At 34.1% G+C, this 25,576-nt stretch overlaps 1 protein-coding gene across 1 annotated transcript in view; it reads right to left on the bottom strand.

Annotated features, from left to right (window-relative positions):
• Nucleotides 1–1,544: 1,544 nt before the first annotated feature.
• LOC125061905 (leucine-rich repeat-containing protein 24-like) overlaps nt 1,545–25,576 on the bottom strand; it is a 35,782-nt gene continuing 11,750 nt past the window's right edge. The window contains exon 2 of the mRNA XM_047667542.1: nt 1,545–3,799. Within this exon, the coding sequence (XP_047523498.1) occupies nt 2,013–3,764 (1,752 nt within the window). The 5' untranslated portion in view covers nt 3,765–3,799 and the 3' untranslated portion in view covers nt 1,545–2,012. The remainder of the gene's footprint in view (nt 3,800–25,576) is intronic.

Genomic DNA, 25,576 nt, shown 5'->3' with positions numbered 1-25,576 from the left:
GTTATTTTACCTCCTATATAATATTGTAACTAGTTACATTCCAAATTAACCCAAATACATTTTAATATAAAGTTTTCTCTCCCTATAGACTGTATATTATAATTTTTAATTCGGGAGCTTACATAATAAATATTTATAATTTTTTTAATTGCCCTATCATTCCTAAATATAACTAATCTATGATATTTCGTAACTCTTAGATCTCTCTCTTCAGTCGGTAGCTCAGGCTTAAGCGTCGTGGTCATCAACATCTGGTGCAGACTATCTGTTTCCACTGGTTTCTGTCTCTCTTCTAACAGAGTATAGTTTTCAGGAAGACGAGTTTTTCACTTGATCTTGTTAGTCAACTTAGATAACATATAATTTAATTAACTGTAATTGTTTACGAACATTAATAAAACATTAAGGTAAGTATTTAAGTTGCTAAATAATTTTTAATTCACTAAAAAAGTAGTGGACCGATTTAAAAAAATCTTTAGCAATAAATTTACCACTATACACTACCCTCTCTTTCTAAAGTGATGTATTTTGTGTGTATATGTAACTGGGTCAAAAGCATTATGGCTCGCAACAAATTGTTTTGGCAGTTAAATTGAGCAAAGAATTAATTTTATGGCCAAACAAAATTTACTGAGAAAAATCTTGACTCTTGTTTCGGTGAAATTAATTTTCCGATTTTCTCTTAAGATTGCCTTTTGTTTTTTCTTTTAAGATTAGCTCGTAATGTAACTCTTTTAAGAAAATGTTTACGAAATAAATGATACGTTTTTATTGATAAGGGAATCGAATAGCATTAATTAAAATATAATACTATATCATCTCCATAGGTAATGATATAATATCAATAAAAACAATATGTTTCTTTAAACTCATTGGTCTAGTGGTTAGTACCCCTAACTGCGAATCCATGGGTCCCGAGTTCGATCCCCGGCTGAGACGAACATCGATGTGATGAGCATTTGGTGTTGTGCTTAGATCTTGGGTGTTTAAAAATGTATTTCTATGTCTATCTATCTATAATATGTATGTACATCCGTTGCCTAGTACCCATAACACAAGCTTCGCCAGCTTAGCATGGGACTAGGTCAATTGGTGTGAATTTTCTTTAAAAAAAAAAACTTTCATAAATCCTACTAATATTATAAACGCAACGCAAGTTTGTAAGTATGCATAGATGTTTGTAAATCTTTAACGTAAAAACTACTGAATGGATTGTTATGAAACATTACAAGAATATAGCTTATACATTAGAATAACAAACAACATAGGTTACAATTTATAAAGATATTGTGTGAATTGTCCAAAATAAGTAAGTAGTAAGTAAGTAGGAAAAAATGCGAGCGATTCTATGAAATCTATGATGGAAATGTTTATCTTAAATAGTCAATATCTTATGTAGTTTTTATACGCTATGCTAGTATAAGCTACTCGAAATACTAGTCCTGCGCAGACGTAGTCGCTGGCACCAGCTGTTGTTATAATTTGAAATCGCGTTAAGGACAATTCATATTAAGCGAAACGGGGATATAAATCAAACAACTCAATATATTACATGTGATCGGTTTATTTTACATTATATGCTTCCAGTTAAAAGGAAAAGCTAACTGCTCAAGTGATTAGCTCTACACTATACAAAGAGACATGAAAATAAGACAAAGGGTCAGTCTTATATTTGGGAAAATTTTATAATACGAATAAACAATATTTACAAAAGTTGGGAAGACAATGCGAAGAAAGGAAAATCTAGTAAACAAATATCGAGACTAAATGCTTTCGAGTCAACATCCCAACGTACGAACAACAAGTTTGCTTACAGACTCATATCATACAATATTGATAACAATCTTATAGTAATCTCACAGGATGTCTCACATCGCGCACACACTATATACAATTTAAATTATCCGTCAAAATTATCGATACAATAAAATTGGGAATTAGTCTAATTGACTTGTAAAATCATTGGTACCAGGTCACCTCAGATTCGAGGGGTCCAGTACCAGGGGCCTAGGCTAAAGGGAGACAAACTCGGGCGGCGGAGGCGGGAGGGTCAGCACTGGGGTCTCGGATGGTTCTTCGGCGGTCGCTCCGGGCAGTGACCAAGTCGAACTTCCGGTCGCTGTGACTCTTGGACCCATGTTATCGTAAGGAGCACCACAACATGTTCTAGTTCGTCTCGGCAACGTGGCACCACCGCTTAGTAAGTCTGGATACTTTGCTGGTTCTCCTCTTCCTGCGACTTGCACTGATATAAAAATATTCCCATACGGTACTGGTACTGCAAACTCTGCTGGAGGAGGGGGAAACGCACCGGGAGTACCTTCTATAGTTATATGAACGGGATCAAAAACGCAACCTCTAGGCTGTTCGTCCACGGATAAAGACCGTTCTGTCAACTCAAAGTCACAAGGAGATGCCATATCAGCGATGGAACGGTCACAACTGACAACCACGGACGCATCTATCAACCGTTTCTCTTGATCCATAAAACTTCTACTCGGTGGTACACTTCTTTTTCTCAAGTGCCAGCATCCGACTGCAGCGATAAAACCCAGGGCTGCTAATGCGCCTAATGCACCAAAGACTACGCCCAATAATTGAGGAATGCCTGGTGCCGTTCGAGCGGTGGCAGTTTGTGACCTTGGCAACACTAAACTAATCACGGCTCGGGATTCCCCTGCTACGCTCTTGGCCACACAAGTCCACTCCCCAGCAGCACTTGCGGTTACATTAAATAAAGTGATATTCACCCACCTAACACTACCGGGCACTCTTTCCTCTATATTGTCGTCTTCTATTATAGAATCAGTTTCTTCCATGTCGCAATCGACACTGCTATTATTTAAATCTACACCATCAAACAACCACGTTACTTTTGGCTTCGGTATACCGTGCACCCAACATCCAAACGTCGCCGCAACGCCAACTTCTGCCCTTATGACTAACGTACTTGATTTTACTTCAGGCGGACACGTCATTACTTCGCTAGATACATGACGCCATTTGTTCCCGGACTGCGTGGACGGCTCCACGCAAACTAATTCTTCCGTACCTAATTTACTTTCTAAAAACCAATCTTTAAATTCTCTTAATCTACAGTCACACCTCCATGGATTTCCCGATAGAGACATAGTCTTCAGGGCTGGTAATGAAAAGGTTATCAATCTCAAGTAGGTCAGTTGATTTCTTCTCAAATCTATAGTTTCTAGTGATTTCAAATTCCGTAGCGCATTTGTGTGTATCGTTCTCAATCGGCATCCATCCAACAACAGCATGCGTAGATGCGGCAACGGTGGGAATTGATCGGCAAGTAATATCGTTAACGGATTATTACTGAGAACAACCAACCTCAATCTCTCGTTACCTCTAAAAATATCTCTGGGGAGTATGGCCAGATCGTTATCAGCCAGATCGACCTCAATAAGAATTCTTAATTGTAAAAACGCGTCTGCATGTATGGAGCGAAGTTTGGTCGCGCGTAAATTGAGTCGTTGTAAGTTGAGTAGGCCGATATTGAAGAATACTTCTTGGGGGAGATTTCTGAGTGGGTTGTCGTGGAGATCCAGCACTTGTATGTCGGAGGAGAGTGTGGGCGGGCGGCGTAGGTCACCAGAGGCGCACGTGGCGGTTTTCTTGCCCGAGGACCACTTGCACCGACACGTGGCGATGTGAGCGCAGTCGAGCCAGTCGCTGGCAGTCCTCGCGGTGCACGTGGTGAAGATAACTATCCAACACCACCTTGCCCACGACACGCGCATACTCATCTCATTGCGGATTTGAGTTTACATCGGCGGGATGCCTGTAACAACAAAGGAACCGTTAATCATTGGAGATTAGCCAAACAATGGAAGGGCGAATAATAGAATTGGAGGTTATGTATTGTGTAAACGGTAGATAATAGGCAGTATTGATTTTGATTGGAATAATATAAATGTGAAAAATGTTAATGAAAAAAAAATATTTTACCAAAATCTTTTAGGAAAAATAAACGCTAAATAGAGAGATCGGTTTATATTTGGAGTCGAGATTTAGTGACGTATGTCCATAACGTAGATTTTGACATACTAAAATTTTACATTTGTATAAAATTTCTATATTACACATTCATAATAAATCCTAAAAATATAATACGTACGCTCATAAAAGAGTACAAATTCCATATTATATCTTAATATATAAAACAAAGTCGGGTACCACTTATAACTCGAGAATGGCTGGACCGATTTTCATAGTTTTTGATTTGTTATATTTGTAGCAGAAGAAACATTGGAATATTGGCAATAAAATCCAATATCAAATGTTCGTGGGTTTCGTAACTGTCCAACATTTTATGTTCATCCCGTCGATACGGTAAATTCTTCCCTCAAATAAAGAACGTATTTAAACAATTATTGTTATCGACAAGATATATCCACAATATTCGGATTATGGCATTTTTAATATTTCTAAATGTAGAATTATATATTTAAGAAGTGAAACATTTTTATGACCTTATTTTTCGGAAAATGATCTACTATATACAACTTTACAGAAATAGGTTAAATAAAGTTAAATTAGATTAAGTTTAACAAAAGGCTTTTATTATCAAAGACATGAATACAAAAAATACAATTATTTATTTTACCTTATTACTATTAAGATTATTACAGAATTTCTTTAATTGTAATAGAATTATTACTATCATTATTATCGTTATTATTTATTTTTGTTATTAATGGCTTCGAATCTCTTCGAATCAACCGTGGTAGGGACAAGAAAAAGATGCGCGTAACGGAATAATGTGACGCGTACGGCGTAACCGAAAAATGTGACGGTAATTTTTTTTCCAACGCCGATAAAGAAGTTTCACTTCAAAAAAAAGTTATCCTCGCTATAATACGTTCAATTATCACCTTATAATACCAACAAATGCACTGGGCAACCTCTTGTTTTGATAAATGTTAGCTCCCCGGAGCTTTTCTGTCGAGATTAGAAGGATTAATGGTAGCGAGGGGGCATCTGTCTTGTCCGTTACGGCCTCTAGATACCGGCTATCGGAAGAATTCATTTGTAACGACGTCTTGGAGGTTGGTTACGAATTATTTCGGGGGTCTATCGAAATTTGTTTTAACATTTCGAGTTGTGTATCTAATGATGTGCGATAATGCGTTAGTATCTGCCTTGCGATTCTGTAACTCACTTTTCGAACTCACACAGCGGTTTTCACAGCGGCGGTCGCACAAGCTCCCTCCTTATCTGCGTATAGATTTGAGTGCGACCGCCGCTGTGAATACCGCTGTGTGAGTTCGAAAAGTGAGTTACAGAATCGCAGGGCTGTTACATTTATAAGCAGCCTTCTGTCCCTATCAAGCCGCTACGTACCTGTTACGTGTGACTTGTCACCGGAATATAAAAAAAATCCGCAAATTTATAAAACTTTCGTAGTATTCTAAGCTATAGATAAATTGTATTATTTTACGCCCACATTTTCGCAAATTTACCAATTTCAGACATCTCGTGGTAATTTTAAAAACTAACGGATATCCATTCGTAAGATTCTAAACGGTTAGGCTAGGTTAGTGATCTATTCAACAAAGACGAAAAATCATAGACAAACGTAACAGATGCAAAATTCTAAACAACTTAACATCTTCCGGGCAAAGCGCCATTTCTCAATGAGAGTCGATAATTAAAATTAGCTCATAAAAAGTATTATTTTCTTGCTACTTAAAGTTTACTCGTAATAATTAAATAAATAACAACTAGGTCTCGTAGACATTTTTTTACAATACTTTAACCTAGCTTCTTTCGTATATTATTAGTTTATCTATTTATCAGACACAAGGTTCATCTAAATAGCAGAAAACATTGTCACGATTATTGTTTATCAGTCTGCCAAATCGTAAAATGACTTCTTCACAAGTGAAACGTTGAAAAGAGAGTTGCAGAAGGCACGCAGTACGCGAAGGTTTTAACTAAATCAGCGGTAAAAAGCAAGCAAGAATATTTGATTTCTCAATGCAAAATTCAGTTAAAAACTCGCAAATTGCACTTTCTTGAACACAACGGCGCTTTCACTGTAATATTCTCACCTGTGACAAAGAATTGTTGAAGTCGAGTGTTCGCAAAGCTTACTTAAGTTGTACATTAAATATTTAATATTTAAAAACAGTGCTATTTTGTATTTCTATTAGAATATTTTAAATTCTCTGAGCATTTTATTTTATTTTCATGAAATTGCGGTTTATTGTCTTTTATTGACATAACTTTTACACATTCAAAGAAAACATTTTTTTACCGGATTCAAGTTATGTATTATTAAAAATTTACATAATTTTAAAATTTTCCGACGTTTCGCGTGCTTTACAGCGTGCGTGGTCACGGTGACTGAAGACAAAAGGTGTTGAATGTCAAAAAGTATCACAGCTGTAGAAAAAGTCGTATTATCTGTATTTATTCCCCCGGCGTTGATATCGACTAAAAGATGGAGGGTTTTGGCAGAAATGACTCACGGTGTCCTCTAAATTGTAAATTTATAATAATACTTAACTTGAATCCGGTAAAAAAGTGTTTTCTTTAATTGTGGTTAATATTGTAGGAACGTAAAAAAAACTCTTGTATTTATGGTTTTGGCCATAGATATCTGTATTTCTTTGTAGATAAGTACGCGATTAACCATATCAGTCTGACAGATGCCAAAGTGGTTAATAGGCTGATATTCTTACGATGTTTCAAACGACGTTTCTACGATGGTGCAGTCAAATTACGAACCCACGACCACTGGGTTGAGAGTCGCTAAGACAATACCATTCCCTGTGTTTTTGTAAACAAATAACAAAATATATCTTCATTTAATTGTCAGGTATGGATCGGTTAAAGTTACAATTCGAAATAAAACCACAAAGTAACTCACACCAACAAGTGACCGAACTTCGAAACTCCGACATAACAGGTGCGAAAAACTGTCACAACAGAAGTTACGATACGAATTCCTCTTTGTGATTAGCTGTAGATAGAGAGATATTATTCAATAAAGCGTTTTATAAATTTGAGGAATACTTAAATGATCCTAATCCTTGGGATTGATTTGCTCCAGTTCAAACAATTTGCATGACAATACTTGGCGAGTAAAAAGAGTGGCGGAAAGTTTCTTGCCAGTTCTTCTTACGCGCTCTACGCCCTTGACTTGCGAACTGGTAGTAAATGTAAATTTACAATTAATTTAACTTGACAATTCATAAGTGTACTTGGTTACCCACTTGAATAAAGATATTTTGAGTTTGAGTTTGAGTTATCTACCCTATGGGAGCTTGGACAATTCAAATATAATATAAGTAGAAAAATGAACGTCTCAGAGACACTCGTAGTAAACTCTATTGAATGACGCTATTACACTGCAAAAGAGAGGTTTCAAGGGCCGGCAAATATACTCGCGACTCTTAGTTTATTGACCCCTTCATAATTGCATTTTTTTTTATGTAATAGGAGGCAAACGGACAGGAGGCTCACCTGATGTTAAGTGATACCGCCGCCCATGGACACTCACAATGCCAGAAGGCTCGCAAGTGCGTTGCCGGCCTTTCAAGAATTGGTACGCTCTTTTCTTGAAGGACCCTAAGTCGAATTGGTTCGGAAATACTTCAGTGGGCAGCTGGTTCCACATAGTGGTGGTGCGCGGCAAAAACTGCCTTAGAAAAAGCTCAGTTGTGGAACGACGGACGTCGAGGTGATACGGATGGTATTTTGTATTTTGCCTTGACGTCCGATGATGAAACTCAGCTGGTATTAGACCGAAAAATACAGTTATAGGTTAACTGCGATGCTGATACTTATAAAGGGACTATATTATAATAGTAATAAATATATAATTCCATACTATTAAAAATCACATATCAAATGTGTGTTGGTTTTGTTATTGTACTCTTACGCCTAAATAACCAATCTCGATCCATAATCCACCATCAGAGATAGTAAACTTAATCCAAATATTGTAACAAGTGTGCCAATAACCAATCGACGGATTGTAATAGCCATCTGTCGATACAAGCTATCCATGGGAGGTCGTATCGGTGTCTGTGGATAGATCTTTGTATGAAAATGATAGTTGACAATAGCTCGATTCCAACAGTTAATTATTGTAACAGATTTTAATTTACACCAGTTTTTAAATGATTAAAAAAACTGTTTGTTATGTTTTAAACATACACATGTATATTTTAATATTATTTGTACGGTTTTATTTACTTTATTTGGTTTTAATATGAGTGAAAACTCGGTAACGACAAAGAGCAAGTATCTGTCGCCAAAAATGGATTGTCTTCATAGGGTTTGGTTATTGGGATGCAGATAGGATATCGATCGACTGTCGCGATCTGATCTCAGATTGTTTTCAATCTGAGATTGTGGATTAATTATTGGGTTCGGGCGTTAGACTACGTAAGTAATTTTTATTTCCGTTTCTTTTCTACAGTATGGACCTCTATTGGGTAAAGGCATTCACCTGAATTTTCCATTTGTCTGTTCTTAGCTTCCTCCAAACATTTCTCCTCAGAAATTTTATCAATGTCGTCAGCCTATCTGCTTTTCTGATCTTCCCACATTACTTTTCTCTAGTCCAAACTGTATATATCTAAGATGATGACTTTATCTCTAATAGTGACCCCAACGTTTAGTAAACGTTAAACATATTCAATAAATTTTGGTCTAGTTCCTTACTTCTAATGTCTCTTGAGATTGCGTGGTACAACAACTCAATATTGTAGCTTTAATTGCTATTACAGATACCAATTGTGAAATGAAATTTGTCTTGTGTTAATTTTAATATACGTAGAACACAATCAGCCGAAACAATTAAATGTAAAAGCCATGTTTGGTTAGGACCAACCTTTTGAATATTATGTTAATCTATTATTAACATGAAACATGAATAGTTTAATATTGTAGAAAATCGGCTTTAAATTTATATTAAACCGTGGAAATTTTATTTGTTTTTTAAAAGAAAAATATATTGCTTTTGAATTTTATATTTAGTATTATCTAATACCTATATAAAATTCTCGTGTCACAATGTTCGTTTCCATACTCCTTCGAAACCGACCGATTCTTATGGAATTTTTTTAGCATATTCAGTCTAAGAATCGGCTACTATCTATCTTTCAAACCCCTAAATGTGTCGTGGTCCACCCCAAAATTTTTATTTTTTGGCTAAAATTGTTTATTTTTTATTTTTTATGACAGCATACAAAAATACATACAACCCTAAATATCAACCCCTCTACGATCAACCCCTATTTTTTATTATTGATAGTTATTTTTATTAGAGCACCCTTCCCCGTCCGACGAACGGCAACGCGAGCATGGCCAAAAAGCTTGTTGTTTCATCCAGCGCAATGTAAGAACAAGAGGCAAAGCGAAAAGAGATAGCATAGATAGATAGCGAGCCATTCATAAAAATGGCTAACAAGCAGGTGAGACCGCGATAATATTGATAGTAAAATTGTGTGCGGAAATTTCATAAAACTTGTTCCAAGAAATACATGTTTTTTCGTAAGCCTTACAAGATTATGAAAAAAAAGTTTTACATTTAGAAACTCCATTACATTTACAAGGTTTCTATGCAAATATTTTTTTCTGGTTATAATTAATGAGTACATTATAAACGCCCAAACTTCGTATAAAATTTGTGCATAAAAGCAAATTTTTGGAGGTTTGTACTGAATTTGTTTCTTAAAATTTTGATTTTGCTTTTTAATAGAAACCTAGATATAGTGCACAAGATGCCTATTAGTTCAAAAGTTTTAAAGAAATATCTGTTACAACGCCATAATCACGTACGAGCGTTAACTAAAAAAAACGTTTCCTAGAAATAATATATATTTGCCGGGTCAGCTAGTTTATATAATGTATAAGAAAGTGACACAAAACGGACTTCTATAATATGTCCACAACCATAAAGGACGGACAATAATACACCGCATAATCCATTCCTAAAGCCGATAAATGATTTCCGCGTGGCATTACATTGCGTAATGTGCTGCGCGGAATTGGCTCAATTGGAGCAGCGCCATCTCAAGAATATCCCGGACAATGACCTGAATTTCAAACAATAAGAATTTACCTTAATTATACATTTTATTAACCGCGTTAGTATTTTTTTTTAATGGCTCTGGCACGATTTGTGCATTAGCCAGCGTCAAGTATAGGATGTTTCATAATTCGTGCTTGTCTTTAGACATTCGACCGTGTCCTCCATGTACGGTTTAAGCACTCGCCCGGTACCGCACAACCCTCCCTAAGGCCGAGAACAAATTTAAATTTAATTAAAACTTGCCCTCGAACCGGGAATCGAACCCGGTACCCCTCACCTAGCTGCCACTTAATAAGACCGCTAGGCTATGAGGCCCCCGCGTTAGTATTAAAGTCGTGTTAATGATAAATTTACTAGTCATCACTTAAGTTTTATTTTAAGCCTGAATAAAAAACTGGTTTTATTTTGGAAAACTATTGGAAGTAATTTCTTTAAATGGCAACAATCTTTTAGATGTCATTATTGATTGTTATTGTCATCTGTCAAAGTGAGGTGTCAACAGTCACAGCAGATGGCATGTCGAAATAGGATCACGCGCATTATGAGAACTTTCAGTAGGGCTTAGATTTTTTTTAGTTCCCATTAAAACCTTATGCATCAACAACCTTTTTATAAAATTTAAATTAAGATTTTTCTTTTGTTTTGCATTAGAATAGTTTTCCGCTTTCTTTCTTGTTTATTACAAGGTTGTAAATATAATACTGGTTTTCTGAGTGAAGGTCATTTTAAGAAAAAAAATTATAAGTATCGTGCGAGTAACAGTAAGAGAGAGAAGATTTAAGAGTTACTTAGACTTATAAAAGTTAAGAGAAGTCTCGGAAGAGTTTGTGAGCCAGTTCTTGATTTATAGATATTTTGAGAACTGGCAGTAAAAAAAAGCATTTCATATATATATTTTTTGACGTTCATATAGTGTAGGTACATTGCGTTACCTATATGAACTTGACATGTCTAAGACATTTTTAATATTTTATTAAAAATATAGATATTGCCGATTCGGGATATTAGATTACAAATTAAAATAAATACCTTTATAATTAGTGTTAATAGTGAAGGAAGTACGGTAAATTATTGTTATAGTTAAATATTTAATTATATAATTAAATTAATGAACGGATGGACATCCGCAGTGAGCTTCAATTGCACATGGACATGAAGGTCTAGGGACATGGTCACTTTGTACAAAACTACCTGTAGCAATGGCCGTACCAATTTTAACAGCTGAGTTTTTTAAAGATCGATCTTAATATAAAGACAACCCGTCATCATCGATACAACTTGTTCCAGCGTATTCAGTTTATTTTATTTATTCACACTTTATTACCTTATACAAATACATATATAAAAAAATTAAATTAAAAACAAGGTTACAAAAGTTATAAGACAACGGGCGGCCTTATCGCTAACAAGCGATTTCTTCCAGACAACCCTAATATTAAACAGTGCTTATCCGGAGCTGGCTCGATAGTGGGCTGATCAGTTTAAAAGAAAGCGTTGTTAAGTCCCTATCTGATGATGGTAATTTTTGATGATGGTTTTGATGATAATTTTTGTACCATTAATGTTTACCAAAATTGTCATATACTTTATAAAAGATGGCTTGTAACATACTGTAGATAAAGCATTATGTAAGTACATCAATAAATAAATAAAATAGAAATAACATTTACGTATTACAAATGGCTAGAATTTACATTGATGACAACACAAAACATCGCTACAACGGTATATATTAATTGTTGACATGAATGTTAGGCTTAAAATGCCTCATAAATTTGTAATGCAATACGTCTAGGAACCCTTGAGGCTAGACAAGCCCCAAATTCTAAATAAGATTAATATAATATCCTTTATAGTTTCATATTATTACCACTTAGGTCATAATTCGTTAATCATATATCACATGTACATTTTGCTCACTAAGGCTTTCTTAGTATAAGCGTGGCGATTTCTCTAGATCGTTAATCATTTTTAACTTTTAATTTAATTTTATTTACTACTAGCGACCCGCCCCGGCTTCGCACGGGTGCAATGCTGATACTAAATACACTACAGAAAAACTGTGCGGCCGGCCGGTACCGCCGCAAACGCTACGTCCCGCAATTTTAAATCTGTAATATCTTCGAAAATATTCACTTAAATCATACGGTGTAAAGGGCCATATAGATCTATATTAAATGAACAATGTATTCAAGGTATTTAATTGGTTAAGGATTAATGCTGTATTGGTTAAAAATTAAAATCGCTTCGAAAATTAGCCATTATTTGTCGTAAAAAGTAAATGACAAAAAAAAGTTATTGTGGGTTATCCATAAGAGATAGACATATACCATCACGGACTTTTCTGTAGACCTTTTCAATGTGTACAATACTTAGTACATTATTTTGATAAAACTCGTAGGGTTCAGCCTGCGTTTGCAATGTAAGCGGAAAAAATGTAATTATTTACAACATCACATTAGAAACCTCAAAAATAACAGTACTTATCCACTATTTAATGGATGTTATTATACATATAAACCTTCCTCTTGAATCACTCTATCTATTAAAAAAAAACCGCATCAAAATCCGTTGTGTAGTTTCAAAGATTTAAGCATACAAAGGGAAATAGGGACAGAGAAAGCGACTTTGTTTTATACTATGTAGTGATACACCTTTACACAAGACTTCATTACGTACACTGGTAACCTATTTTTTTCTACTATGTATTTATTACATTCATTTTCTTTCGTTTTTTGCGCAAACTAGCTGCTGTGGTCACTGGCAGAATGACCAGCGCTGTGGAACATTCTGCTCCTCAGCATAATGCTGAGCCAGGGTCAATTACAGCCACAGCACACATGCATTACAGACTTGAAACGAACCGAATGGGAAAAGAGATTTTTTTTTATTTTTTTTTTAAATTGTTTTTGATTTTCCTCATTTTACTTTTTTTCTTTGATTATTGTTATTTTGTGTGTTTATGTGTGTATGTTTTTGTTTGTAATAAATGTTATGTCTATGTCTTAATCGTTGGAGTAACGCCCCGAGAGTAAAGACGTAGGCACTCTCTTCAACAGTTACATTGCATTCATTCGTTTCATAGTAATTAACATTTCTTTATTTCGCATATTCTATTGTTGTCCTCGAGTAGTTATAATAGAGTAAAAATAACATCCTTTATTATTTAAAGCACCCAGAAAATGTACCAAGCGGTGGCGGATTTTTTTTGCTACTATAAAGTCAAAAAGAATTCTGATGAAATGGTTTTTTGATGTTTAACGGATAGAACTGTCTGCAACGAAATTGAATTCATGCAATTAAAAGAAGATGCAAGAAGAATTCAATTTATGCAATTGCAATACATCCACTGACTACTACGTTTATAAAAAAAAATATAAAACTAAGTTATTTTTCATTTTTTTAACTTTTTATGTTTTTTTCTTTAATGAGACGAATTTTAACAAAACGTCAAGTCATTATTAATTGAATTACGTTTTTTATTTATTTTCTTTTTCTAACGTAACATAACGTGAAAAGTGTAGTCTATGACATTTGTAAAGTCTGCAACAATTCTGGAACAGAATGTGGCCAGTTACAATAATTTTACTGACATAGCCACGATACAATTTTATTGGTAAGAAATTCTTTATTACGTATGGCCACAATACGATTTTATCTGTGAATTTTTATACTGTTGAGAGCTTGGGAAGTCTGTAATTCAAAGATTAATTTATAATTTTTTAAATCGTTTTTCTTGTTAAAAAACACCTTTAATGTAAGCATAATATTACTAAGAGAATTTTACTACTACGAAAGCTCCTAAATTTCATGTAGGAAGTATAATTATTGTAGCTACATGGAAAAGTGCTTTGGCAGAATACTTATTTCCTCCAAACTAAACCACTAATGTGTCAAAGTATAACGACCGCGGTGAGTTGAAACTTATATTATACAACCAAGATTTTGTTGTATTATTTAACAGTTTTTGTTTATTTCACTATACATATTTTTTAACGGCAGGTTTTGATTGACAGGTGTCGTTTGGGTAGAAATTTCTCTCAACAAGTTTTAGGTGCGTTTAGAAAAAAACATTAATTTATTCGATTAACAAGTTCGAAACACAAGACTTCTTAGTCATATTTTAAAAATTATTTTTGACGTGACAACGTCTAATAAATCGATGAAAGCTGCACGCACGAAAAAGCTTGACGCATTGTCCCGTTACGCTTATTGTACGCTTGCGCCTCATCTCTCTTCCATTCGATTGGCCTATGCGTCCGAAGATTCACTTCTTCTTTGTAGTCATACAAAATAGTGATAGTTCAATAAAATAATTCAATTTTGTTCATAAAAGAATGCAATCATTTCATCAATATTTTGTTATCACGTCACGTTAAACTATCATCCGTAAACCGACTTTATAGACAACCATTTCTTTCTTTTTAAGCAAGCTGGTGATCTTTCTCTACAATCATTTTATTATTCAGGCATTGTTTTTTCCAAAACTTGTTTCTTCTCGCGATGTTCTAGTATTAGTTTATCAGCAACGCAAAATCTATTATTTAAAAGGACTAGACCACTAATTTTGTATTTGTTTCAATAAAAATAATCTACCTTTACAAGCAAATATGTATATAAATATTAAGAAAAAAAGTGCGTGCGTACAAAGTACCTATTTAAACTTTTTTTTAAACTTTTAAAACTTTAAATTTCCGAGACTTAGAGGGAGGGAAAAAGGAATATATGTTAGGTATGTAATTTTCAATAAAATATTAAAAGTGTCAAAAATTGATACAAATTATATTTATTTTTCATTTTTTTTTTATAGAACGGGGGGCAAACGGGCAGGAGGATCACCTGATGTTAAGTGATACCGCCGCCCATGGACACTCTCAATGCCAGAGGGCTCGCGAGTGCGTTGCTGGCCTTTCAAGAATAGGTACGCTCTTTTCTTGAAGGACCCTAAGTCGAATTGGTTCGGAAATATTTCAGTGGGCAGCTGGTTCCACATAGTGGTTGTAATTAATAAATTTTAAGTCATTTGAGATTTCAATAAATTATTTTGCATAAAATATAAAATACTAATATTTCATAAACTCTCTTTACGAAATTTTAATTTGGAAAATAGAATTTATATATGGTTCGCCCTTCTCACTCTCTCTCAATCGGTCTCAATCGTTCTCTCCCTTTTCTTTGACAAAAACGCCGCACATCTTCGTGACGTTCCGTAAATATTTTACCTTCATCCGCCTAAAGAAGTTTCACTTCAAAACATAAATCCCTTACCTTAAAAGATTCAACACATTCATTACAAGGATACACACAAAAATCGTAAACAATCCCTAATACTTAATTTAAATCTATTAATTAGACGACTGTCGGGTTTGAACTTGCGACTTTGAGAGTCACGTTTACTGGGTTGCTGCATCAGAAAATAACATGAAATTGTACATAGAAAACTCGTAATTCACAAGGAAGTCAAATAACATTCCAGAGATATGAGAAAAATAATAGAAAGATATTTATGAAGGCTCGAGTGATACAACGTCTTACGAAGTACGATGTTTTTTATGTTCTTATTATTTTTTAACAAGGGAAATAATTTGGAGGCATATATTTGACATTTCTTTTTTGAGAGTTTAGCTTTGTATTAGGATTTATATATGTTAAAGATATATAGAAGCTATTACAATAGATTACTTCTAATGCCTGTCAACATGTTTTGATCAAACTTGGACTGGTTCAGAAGTTGGATAGCGTGATTCAAATAAAAAAAAATAGGGTGCGTCTACTTATGTACGCGCGTAAGAAGTTATACTTCTTTGGCATTATTAAAAATAGTTTTTGATTGCATGCAAATAATTAATAATTACAATTAAATAATCAAAGACTGGAAAAGGAGTCATTATAGTCAATAAAGTTCAGTTTACATTTGAAAAATTAAATAAATTAATAAATATTTATTATTACATTAAGTGTAACATAAATTCTATTATTATTCGAATGTTGTTTTTAAATTATATTCAACGCCGTAGCATCTTCCGTGGGCAACTTCATTCTGTTAATTTTGTGTCACGGTGCGCGCGCATCGTAAAATTTCACTCTCATCAATTTTTCATAACGCTCCTAAAGAAGTATAACTTCAAAAATAATATCGATAACACTTTTTGAAAAATTTGTGGATGCACATTTATACTGTAAACAAAACCAACTACCTAGTGAGGTGTAAAAAACTAAATTAAATGTTATATTTTTAATTTATTTTATTCACATTCATTACATGATTTTCTCATAGGAATCCGTGCCATCAGCGACTTAGTAAATTTAATATGATGTCACTGTACGATCGGAGATCTCTAGCCATGGTTACGTTCTTATACAAATTGGTCAAATACAGAACAGTAACCTCCTACAGGACTAAGGAGTAACTACAAGAGAAATTTCTTAATGTATGTATTTGTATGTATATGTTTACTTATTTTATACAAAATATTTGTATAAAATAAAGTACCACACTACAAGAGTCGGGGATATTGGATAATTTATATAATAAAAAAAGGGTGTGTACGGTTTAAAGTATATTCCGTGATAGCCTTAACAAGTCAAGGTTTTAATAATGTCCGGACTGCGCTAAACAAAACTGAGTGTTTTGCATAGCTGGTGTTGATTTGAGAAACGTGAAACAATAACGTTAGTTTTAAAAAGAATTCTTGTGTCAAAAATATCCAATTTCAGTCTCAACCTCTAATATAAACTCATCTAAAATCTATTGTAACAATCGAAAACCAGTATGTGTATGTTTCCAACCACAAGGGTTTGTTAGTACAGCCAAGTTATTTGATAGGTCTCAGGATCTTATACAACGCGAAAGCAATTTTGCTTCCGGCAATTGCGGGTTGTATATACTTGTATTTATTTTATTATTAGAAACCATTTAATTCAGTTATAATCCACCTTAAGATAAAGTCAATGAGAACAATAGTAAACATGTTCATAACTTTCACACCATCACACAACACAACTGAATATTACAATATTGATATCGATATAAAATGATAATCTACACTAATATTATAAAGAGGAAAACTTTGTTTGTTTGTTTGTTTGATTGTAATGAATAGGCTCATAAACTACTGGACCGATTTTAAAAATTCTTTCACCATTCGAAAGCTACATTATCCACGAGTAATATAGGCTATATTTAATTTTGAACAAAAATAGGGTTCCGTAAGATATTAGGGTTTTTCGGACACAAGGTGTAAAAAATCAACCAAAAAAGTTACTTATTTTGCGTACCCTGCCTAAACTATTAAAGATAGAACCATAAAATGTAAAGTGATTGTAGATCTTATAAATATCTACAAAAAAGTCCGCGACACACTATACCTATCTATGTCGAGTGAGGCACAATAACCATAAATGATACACATGGCAAAACGACGTTAGCCGGATCAGCTAGTAATTGATAAAGGTACAAGTCAAAAGTATTAAACTAACTAAGAAACACCATGCAAAGTTTCTTTGATAAATAGATATATTTTTTAAATTTTTGAAGTTATACTTCTTTAGGCACGTTATGAAAAATTGATGAGAGTGAAATTTTACGATGCGCGCGCACCGTTACACAAAATTATCAGTATGAAGTTAGTGGCGCATGTTGGCACGCACACCATGTGTATTTATATTTATAATCTATCCACAAGCTTTGAGTTTCTACATTTAAATCACGTGTTTTCATTTTGTTTTCATTATATAAGTGCGAATTTTATATGTGCGTCTGAATTATAATCAGAAGTGATTTAAATTGAATATTTAAATCAATATTAATTAATATGAGAAAATAATAATAAATATTTTCAAATGTCAACTGAGCTTTATTGAATATAATGACTCCTTTTCCAATCTTTGATTATTTAATTGTAATTAATTATTTGCATGCAATCAAAAACTATTTTTAATTATGCCAAAGAAGTATAACTTGTTACGCGCGTACATAAGTACACGCACCCTTTTTTTAAATAAATAGAAAATAATAACGCAAGTCTATTGTGCTCATCTTCTCTATTTCCGGTGTCTTATATTCTATTAAATGATAATAAAATAATTTCTTTAGGAAATGAAAAAACCCGTAGACTTCTGTAATATTAGTGGGCGATGGAGTAGGCCCCGGCGGAATTTCTGAGGTCCAATTAATCTACTAATAGAGTCACGTACCCAGTCTTGAGGGGACTAACTGTAATCATTCACTCCTATCTGGAACATTCTTGCCTTTAATTATGGGGATGATGTTTTTTTGTACTATTTTAATAAAATCTCTACGCAACGTAATTTATTGTACAATGGTATTTTTAATTATTACTGAAACATATTCACATACCGCATTGATTTATTGAAGTGAAACTTCTTTATCGGGGTTGGAAAAAAATTTAGTGTAACATTTTTTCGTTACGCGTCACATTTTTCCGTTACGCGCCATGTTGCTTTTTGAAGTCAAACTTCTTTAACGGCATTGGAATGAAAGTTCTTACGCGCCATCTTTTTCTTGTCAAACACTCAGTTGTGGAACGACGGACGCCTAGTCCGTCGTTCCACAACTGAGTGTTTTTTAAGGATGTTTTTGTCGCGTACCACCACTATGTGGAACCAGCTGCCCACTGAAGTATTTCCGAACAAATTCGACTTACCTTCAAGAAAAGAGCGTAACAATTCTTAAAGGACCAGCAACGCACTCGCAAGCCCTCTGCAATTGAGAGTGTCCATGGGCGGCATTAACATCAGATAAGCCTCCTGCCTGTTCTATATTATAATAATATATCGATACACTTTTATTATAATTACAATTATTACACTCTTACTTGTTAGCAATCAAAAAATAAGTGATAATTAGCAAGACAAAAACAAGTATTATCCAAATTGAAATTTTCCTAACAAAAGAAAATGAGTCTTATCACAAAATACAAACAATTTATTCGGACAATAAACATAATGCTCTGAGGAAAATTCCCCAAAGTTTTCCTCGCATCTAGAATTTTCCTTTGTATGACAATTCGCTATTGAAGGAAAAATGAGGCATAATGGAACTAGCATATTAATATGTCGTTTTGTTCTATGTGAATGCTGGAAATGAAAACGTAAAATGAAAATCTAAAACATATACCTAGATATGAAAGTAGGGTAGAGTTTTTATATGACTTGTTAAGCGTGTGATTTTTAACACCGAGGTTGTAGGTTTGAATGCCGGATGTGTAATATTATCTCGTTCGAGTAAGAATATTACACATCCAGCATTAAAACCATGAGAAAACTGTTCATAAGAAAACTCGTTAATACGACACTAATTTACGATTATTTTTCCTAATAAAAAAAAATTAAGGGATTATCAATCAAGGTACCTACTTTCTTACTTTTTTAAACTTCGTTTAAATAGTCAATATATATAATAATTAATTATTTAGGAGGCAAACGGGCATGTACACAGGCAGAAGGCTCGCAAGTGCGTTGCCGGGCTTTTCAGAAGGACCCTAAGTCAAATTGGTTCGGAAATACTTCAGTGGACAATTTTTTCCACATAGTGTTGGTGCGCGGTAAAACTGCCTTAAGAAACGCTCAGTTGTGGAACGACGGACTTCGAGGTGATACAGATGGTATTTTTTATTCTGCCTTGACTTCTGATAATGAAACTTAGCTGCAGGAGTGTCCACGCAAAAGGTTATATCTACAAAAATAGAAATATGATTTTTTTCTTGATTCTGGGTCAGTACATTAAAAAGTACAATCCCGACTAAATAAAATTGTCCAAAACGCTTTCTTTATTATATAAAATGTGACTTAAAGACAGTATGACTGACCAAAACGCTGTAACTTTTTAACTTTTTTGCAAAAGATTTAAATTTTGACCAAAAAGCTTTTAATTTACATACAAATTCATAAACTCGCAAATAAAACCGTACAAAAGGTTACATTTGTGAAATAAATACTTATTAAGCTTAAATTAAGCTATATTTACAAATGAGTCCAATCATAAGGTTATATTTACAATTGAGTCCAACCATAAGGTTATATTTTATTAGGTGTCTGACCATAAGACAATAAATACAAGATACTTTTTTTTTATCTCTTAAAATTCTGTGTGTAGAGGGTAAAAAATTGTACTACGGGTAACTTAGTTCCCTCCATAGAGAAAAAAAAACGATTACATTATAGCTTGGTTCTTTATTTCACTATTCTATTGTTTCCTAAAATTTTACTTAACATGTAGATATAACTTTTTGGGTAGACACTCCTCATATGGTAGTATATTCGAAATATCACGAAACAAACACAGAAATCTAAGGCCCAGTCCAAAAAGGATTGACCGCCAGTGTTTTTTACTATATTATCTTCTTATAAAATAATAGTAGCTTTGACAATAAGTAACTTTAAGGATACGTAGACACACATAAAAGGAATTCTTGAGGACTATTGAATGTAATAAAAGTACTTTTTCAATGAAGGGGTGGAAAATGAGATAGGTCAGGCTGTGAAGGGCCAATTGAATTGTGACGACACAACTTACGGAATAAGAAACGTTCTATTCATTAAAGTTTCAGGAAACTTGTATTAAGTTACCCAACAGGGTAATATAATATGACAGGGGATTGTTTGAATTGGATATATTCATATATTTATTTTCTTTTGACTAAGAAATCATTCAAAATTCAAAATGATTTATTCATATAGATAACACAATGTACACTTATGAACGTCAAAAAATAAATATATATGAAATGCTTTTAATTTTAGATGTACTGCCAGTTCTCAAATCAAGGGCGTAGAACGGAAGAGAAGAACTGGCAATAGACTCTCCGCCACTCTTTTTAATCGCCAAGATTTTTGTTTTAAATAAAAACCAAATATTTGTCCTCTATCAGAAGAAGGCATGAGGAAATAGGAGCACGCACTTACATTCTCGTGGGAACAACACGCAAAGACATAGTCGAAATAACTAACAGCACCGCATACACGAATTCAAGTACGACCGGTCACCACACATGATCGCTGATGAGCACGCGTTCACGAGTATGACGCATGGTCAGTCATCGGTGAAGGCGGTTTTCCCTGCTTCTTTTGCTGCTTGGACCTTTACCTGATTTTGACTTTGCTTTGCCGCGCTTTTAATTTGTCTTTAGTTACGGTGATTGGATCATCCAGATCCGTTAGGTCATGTCGAGGTCTCCTACAGATCTTTTTTTTCGGTAAGACTTTTAATTTAATGGACTAAGTAAAATAAACCCGCTTTTAAATGCCACAACCGCCATCTAGTAGTCTGAAAGTTAACTAATTCATTAAACAATATATTCAAAAAGAATAACAAGACACAACATCCGACCTCTTTTACACAGTCAGATATATTCCACGCGCATAACAATACTAAAGTGTTCAGAATTAAAATGGGTCACGGTCTAACAGATGACGTGGAAAGTGTTTCAATGGGATTTAGTTCAGCTAAAACTGATTCCAAAGTGTGTACTAAATTTAGACTTAATGTGAGTGCTTGCATTACGTCATGTTTCCAGGTAGTAAAAAATCTTTGACACCTGGCTTCTTTGTGAAAAATACTTTTTTTTGGTAGCTCATCGTTAGAGCAGTGTTGGTCTAATGCTTCAGCGTGCAACTATCATCCCTAAGGTTCGATCCCCGTCTGAGCACCAATGGACTTTCTGTCTATCTGCGCATTTAACACTCGTTTGTACGAAGGATATTATCGTGAGGAAACTGGCTTGTCTTGGACCCAAAAAGTCGACGGAGTGTATCAGGTAGAGGCCTATTTGATTGAAAAATGATCGTAAACAGATACAGAAATCTGAGGCCTAGACCTAAGGTTGTAGCGCCACTAATTTAATTAGTTTACGTTACAATTCTACTGTAGTTGGTGGAAGCTCCTTATTAACACGATAAAAACAAAAACTTTTCGATTTTAAATAATGATGGAGAATTCTTTGTCAGTCTTCTCCGTCCATCTTACGTCAATATATGCAAAAAAGGGTGCGTGTACTAATATGTACGCGCGTAAGAAGTTATACTTCTTCTTCTTTATTAAAAATAGTTTTTGATTGCATGCAAATAATTAATTACAATTAAATAATAAAAGACTGGAAAAGGAGTCATTATAGTCAATAAAGTTCAGTTTACATTTGAAAAATTAAATAAATAAAAAGGTATTAATTATTATTCTCTTACATTAAGACGTAACATAAATTATATTATTATTCGAATGTTGTTTTAAAATTATGTCCAATGCCGTAGCATCTTCCGTAGGCAACTTCATTCTGTTAATTTTGTGTCACGGTGCGCGCGAATCGTAAAATTTCACTCTCATCAATTTTGCAAAACACGCCTAAAGAAGTATAACTTCAAAAATCTATTGATTTGAAGTTTTTGATTAAATTGATTAATTACTATCTTCAGGCTTAGCCAAAGGTTTAAAGAATTTTGTTTTTTTCCTGCTTGGCAGTTTTTAAAAGCTCCTTCAATTCAGACTGATATTCGAATAGGCATTAGCAATTTGCCTCTTAAAAATAAGACTTCGTCCCATAAACCGATCGCGGCGTCGGCGGCTTATAAAAAGTCCGAAGTCAATACAGCGGCGATGTCATTTGACAACATACTTTAGGCGATTTCGTAATAAGGTCTATTTTACTTTTTTATTAGTCCATTTGACGGCGTTTGCAAAGAATATTGGTTTGGATACCTATAGCAATCCTTTTTATTATGATGTATGTACTGATTAGATCCGCGAATAAAGAAATGATTAGCTGCGAATATAGGAATTTTTGAAAAGGAGTTTTTACTTCAAGTTAAACTTAACACAGACTTTCAGATGTAAAAATATTATATGTTTTTGACATCCGGCGTAGATTTTTCTAAACACTGGAGGCAGTAGGCTCACCTGATGTTAAGTAAGGACAATTAATACCAGAGGGGTCACGAGTGCGTTGCTGGCCTTTAAGAATTGGTACGCTCTATTCTTGAAAGAGTCTTATTAGTTCGTAAATACATAATAGTTCGTCTAGATTTCCTAAAATAAACTATAGTTATCATAATATAAATAATCTAATTATAATATTTATTTTAAATAAGGCCTGTAATCGTTTAAAAATCGCTCTGAATTAATAACGATGTTTATTAAACGATGCAATAACACGAGTGTAAATATTGTACATATTGTGTAAAAAATAATTGATATGAATTTTTCATCTGTGGATCGCTCCACAGATACAGCGCGTGTACAACTGTCATGATTGAGTTGTCAAAATCCAATGAGTTAACATCGGTCGTGACACCTCTTTTTGATCGTGTATTTAAAAATTTGTTTCATTTTAAGCTTCCCATTTCATTCCCAGTCAACAATACAATTTTGATATAAATTTTTAAATATAGGCATAAAGCAGAATATAAGTATGTATGAGTAAGAATATCATTTTAAACATGTTCTTATAGTTTATAAGTTAATGTAGTGTTATTGAGAAAAAGGAGCAGTGTTGGCCTAGTGGCTTCAGCGTGCTACTCTCATACCTGAGGTCATAGGTTCGATCCTCGGCTGTGAACCAATGGACTTTCTTTCTATGTGCGCATTTAACATTTGCTCGAAGGTGAAGGATGTGAAAAATCATCATGAAACAGATACAGAAATCTTAGGCCTAGATCTAAAGATGTTGTAGCGCCACTGATTTTTATTTTTTTTTCGAAATAGTATGTTAATGGTATAATAGTATTTTTACTATTTTATATCTTCTTTTAAGCCAATTTGCACCTGTGTTGTCTGAAATATAGACCAGCAAGACCACTCTTACTGTTTGTGATGTAAAAACGTTTCATCCTAAGGAAGTACTTTTTAATTTCCCTATGACAAAAACCCGCCAATCATCACTTTGACAATTTACATTCGTGAATAGATTTCATTCGGATAAATATTTTTACATAAACCTATGTATGTGCGCTGTAGCAAGATGCGAGTGCAATTGCTTAATTTTTGGTTTCACTCTTGAAAGTTGCCGCGATTTACAAATTATGACTTAGTATTTCAGCTGTACCACATTCGTAATATATTATTAATTACTGAAGGAACGCAAATTTAACCAATCCAGAATGTTCTAGTCTACAAATAAAATGAAATTGCAACTGTCACCCGCACCATGCCACAGCGCATAGTATAAACATGATCAAATGTCACCTGTCAACTATCATCATGTGTCAAACGTCACCACTTTTGAAGTTATTAGTTTTAAAGTTAAACTCACATTGTCACGATCCGCCAGAAAAATCCACCAGTTACAAATGCATCCAGCGTAGCGATACTTTAAAATAACGTTTAAAAACATTATGGCGTTTTGCCAGTGAAGAATCTAATCTCTATAGAAAGCTAGAGCACATCACAGCAACGCTTTACGTAAATATTTCGAGCTTATGTCCGACGACGCAGTGAGCTTAATGCTTCACTGAAGAGCGGAGATAACTCCCGCCAAATAGTTTATGCAAAGTCGTAAGAATTTGTCTTTGACCTAGTTTGTTGTATGCATTACATTACATTTTTAATTGTGCGAGTGGGGTGCTGATGAAGGTGTATGTTTACTTCGTTGTGGTTTAATCCGTATGCATAAAAAATTGCTGTTCACGTGACTTGCTAAAACTCGAGAATGGCTGGACCGATTTGGCTAATTATGATCTTGGAATACTCCTCGAAGTTCAGGGAAGGTTTAAATGGTGGGAAACATAAATAATAAGTGAAAAAACATACTAAAATCAACAATTGAATTTTGTAATACAAACTGTGCTAAAGGATATTTTTGAAGTGTTTGTCATGTAAGTTGAAAGAAACTTGTGCTTCATAGCTGTAGTAGATCGAATATCTTTGGTCGGTTTAAGAAATGTTTGTATTAATTTTTAACACGTAGGTGATACGAAGATCACCGGGTCATCTAGTGTATAAATAATGTTTAATGTGTAGTAAGTTTCTAAAAATAGAAAGTTACAAACCATGAAGTTCTTAAGTAAAAAGGTAGATATTGTCTGTACCTTCAAGCAGAGGAAAGTCTCATTTCTGGGCTCCAGTATCGCCAGTCAGCAGTATCGATCTTTGCAGACCGTAATGATGGGCACAATTGCGAGTAACCGCAAAACTGTCTTGGCTACGGAAGATCCAAGAGTGTGGGGGAATCAAGTCATTGAAACTTCTGTTTGTTATTGGAGAATCGTACAAAATTAATTGATATAACGTTTACATTTAAGATATTTTAAATCTGGTTGATTGCCTCAACCTTTTAATGAAATATAAATTTCGTGTACCCTCTAGATAATCTCCAGGTATCCCATTTGTCCCTCCTTTCAGAAGAACGCGTTTTGACCAAAACTCACCGATGTCCAGAGCATTCTAATAAACGAGCTGGATATGAATAGTAGCTACCCTCACACTTTCAATCGTTTTTTTAATAATCTCTTGGTGTATGTTATGTTTGTTCATAGGTGCTTGTATCAATGTGCTGAGGGTTG

This window comes from Pieris napi, chromosome 24 (assembly GCF_905475465.1).
Source record: "Pieris napi chromosome 24, ilPieNapi1.2, whole genome shotgun sequence".
Lineage (NCBI taxonomy): Eukaryota > Metazoa > Arthropoda > Insecta > Lepidoptera > Pieridae > Pieris > Pieris napi.
This window is presented reverse-complemented; position numbering and strand designations above follow the sequence as displayed.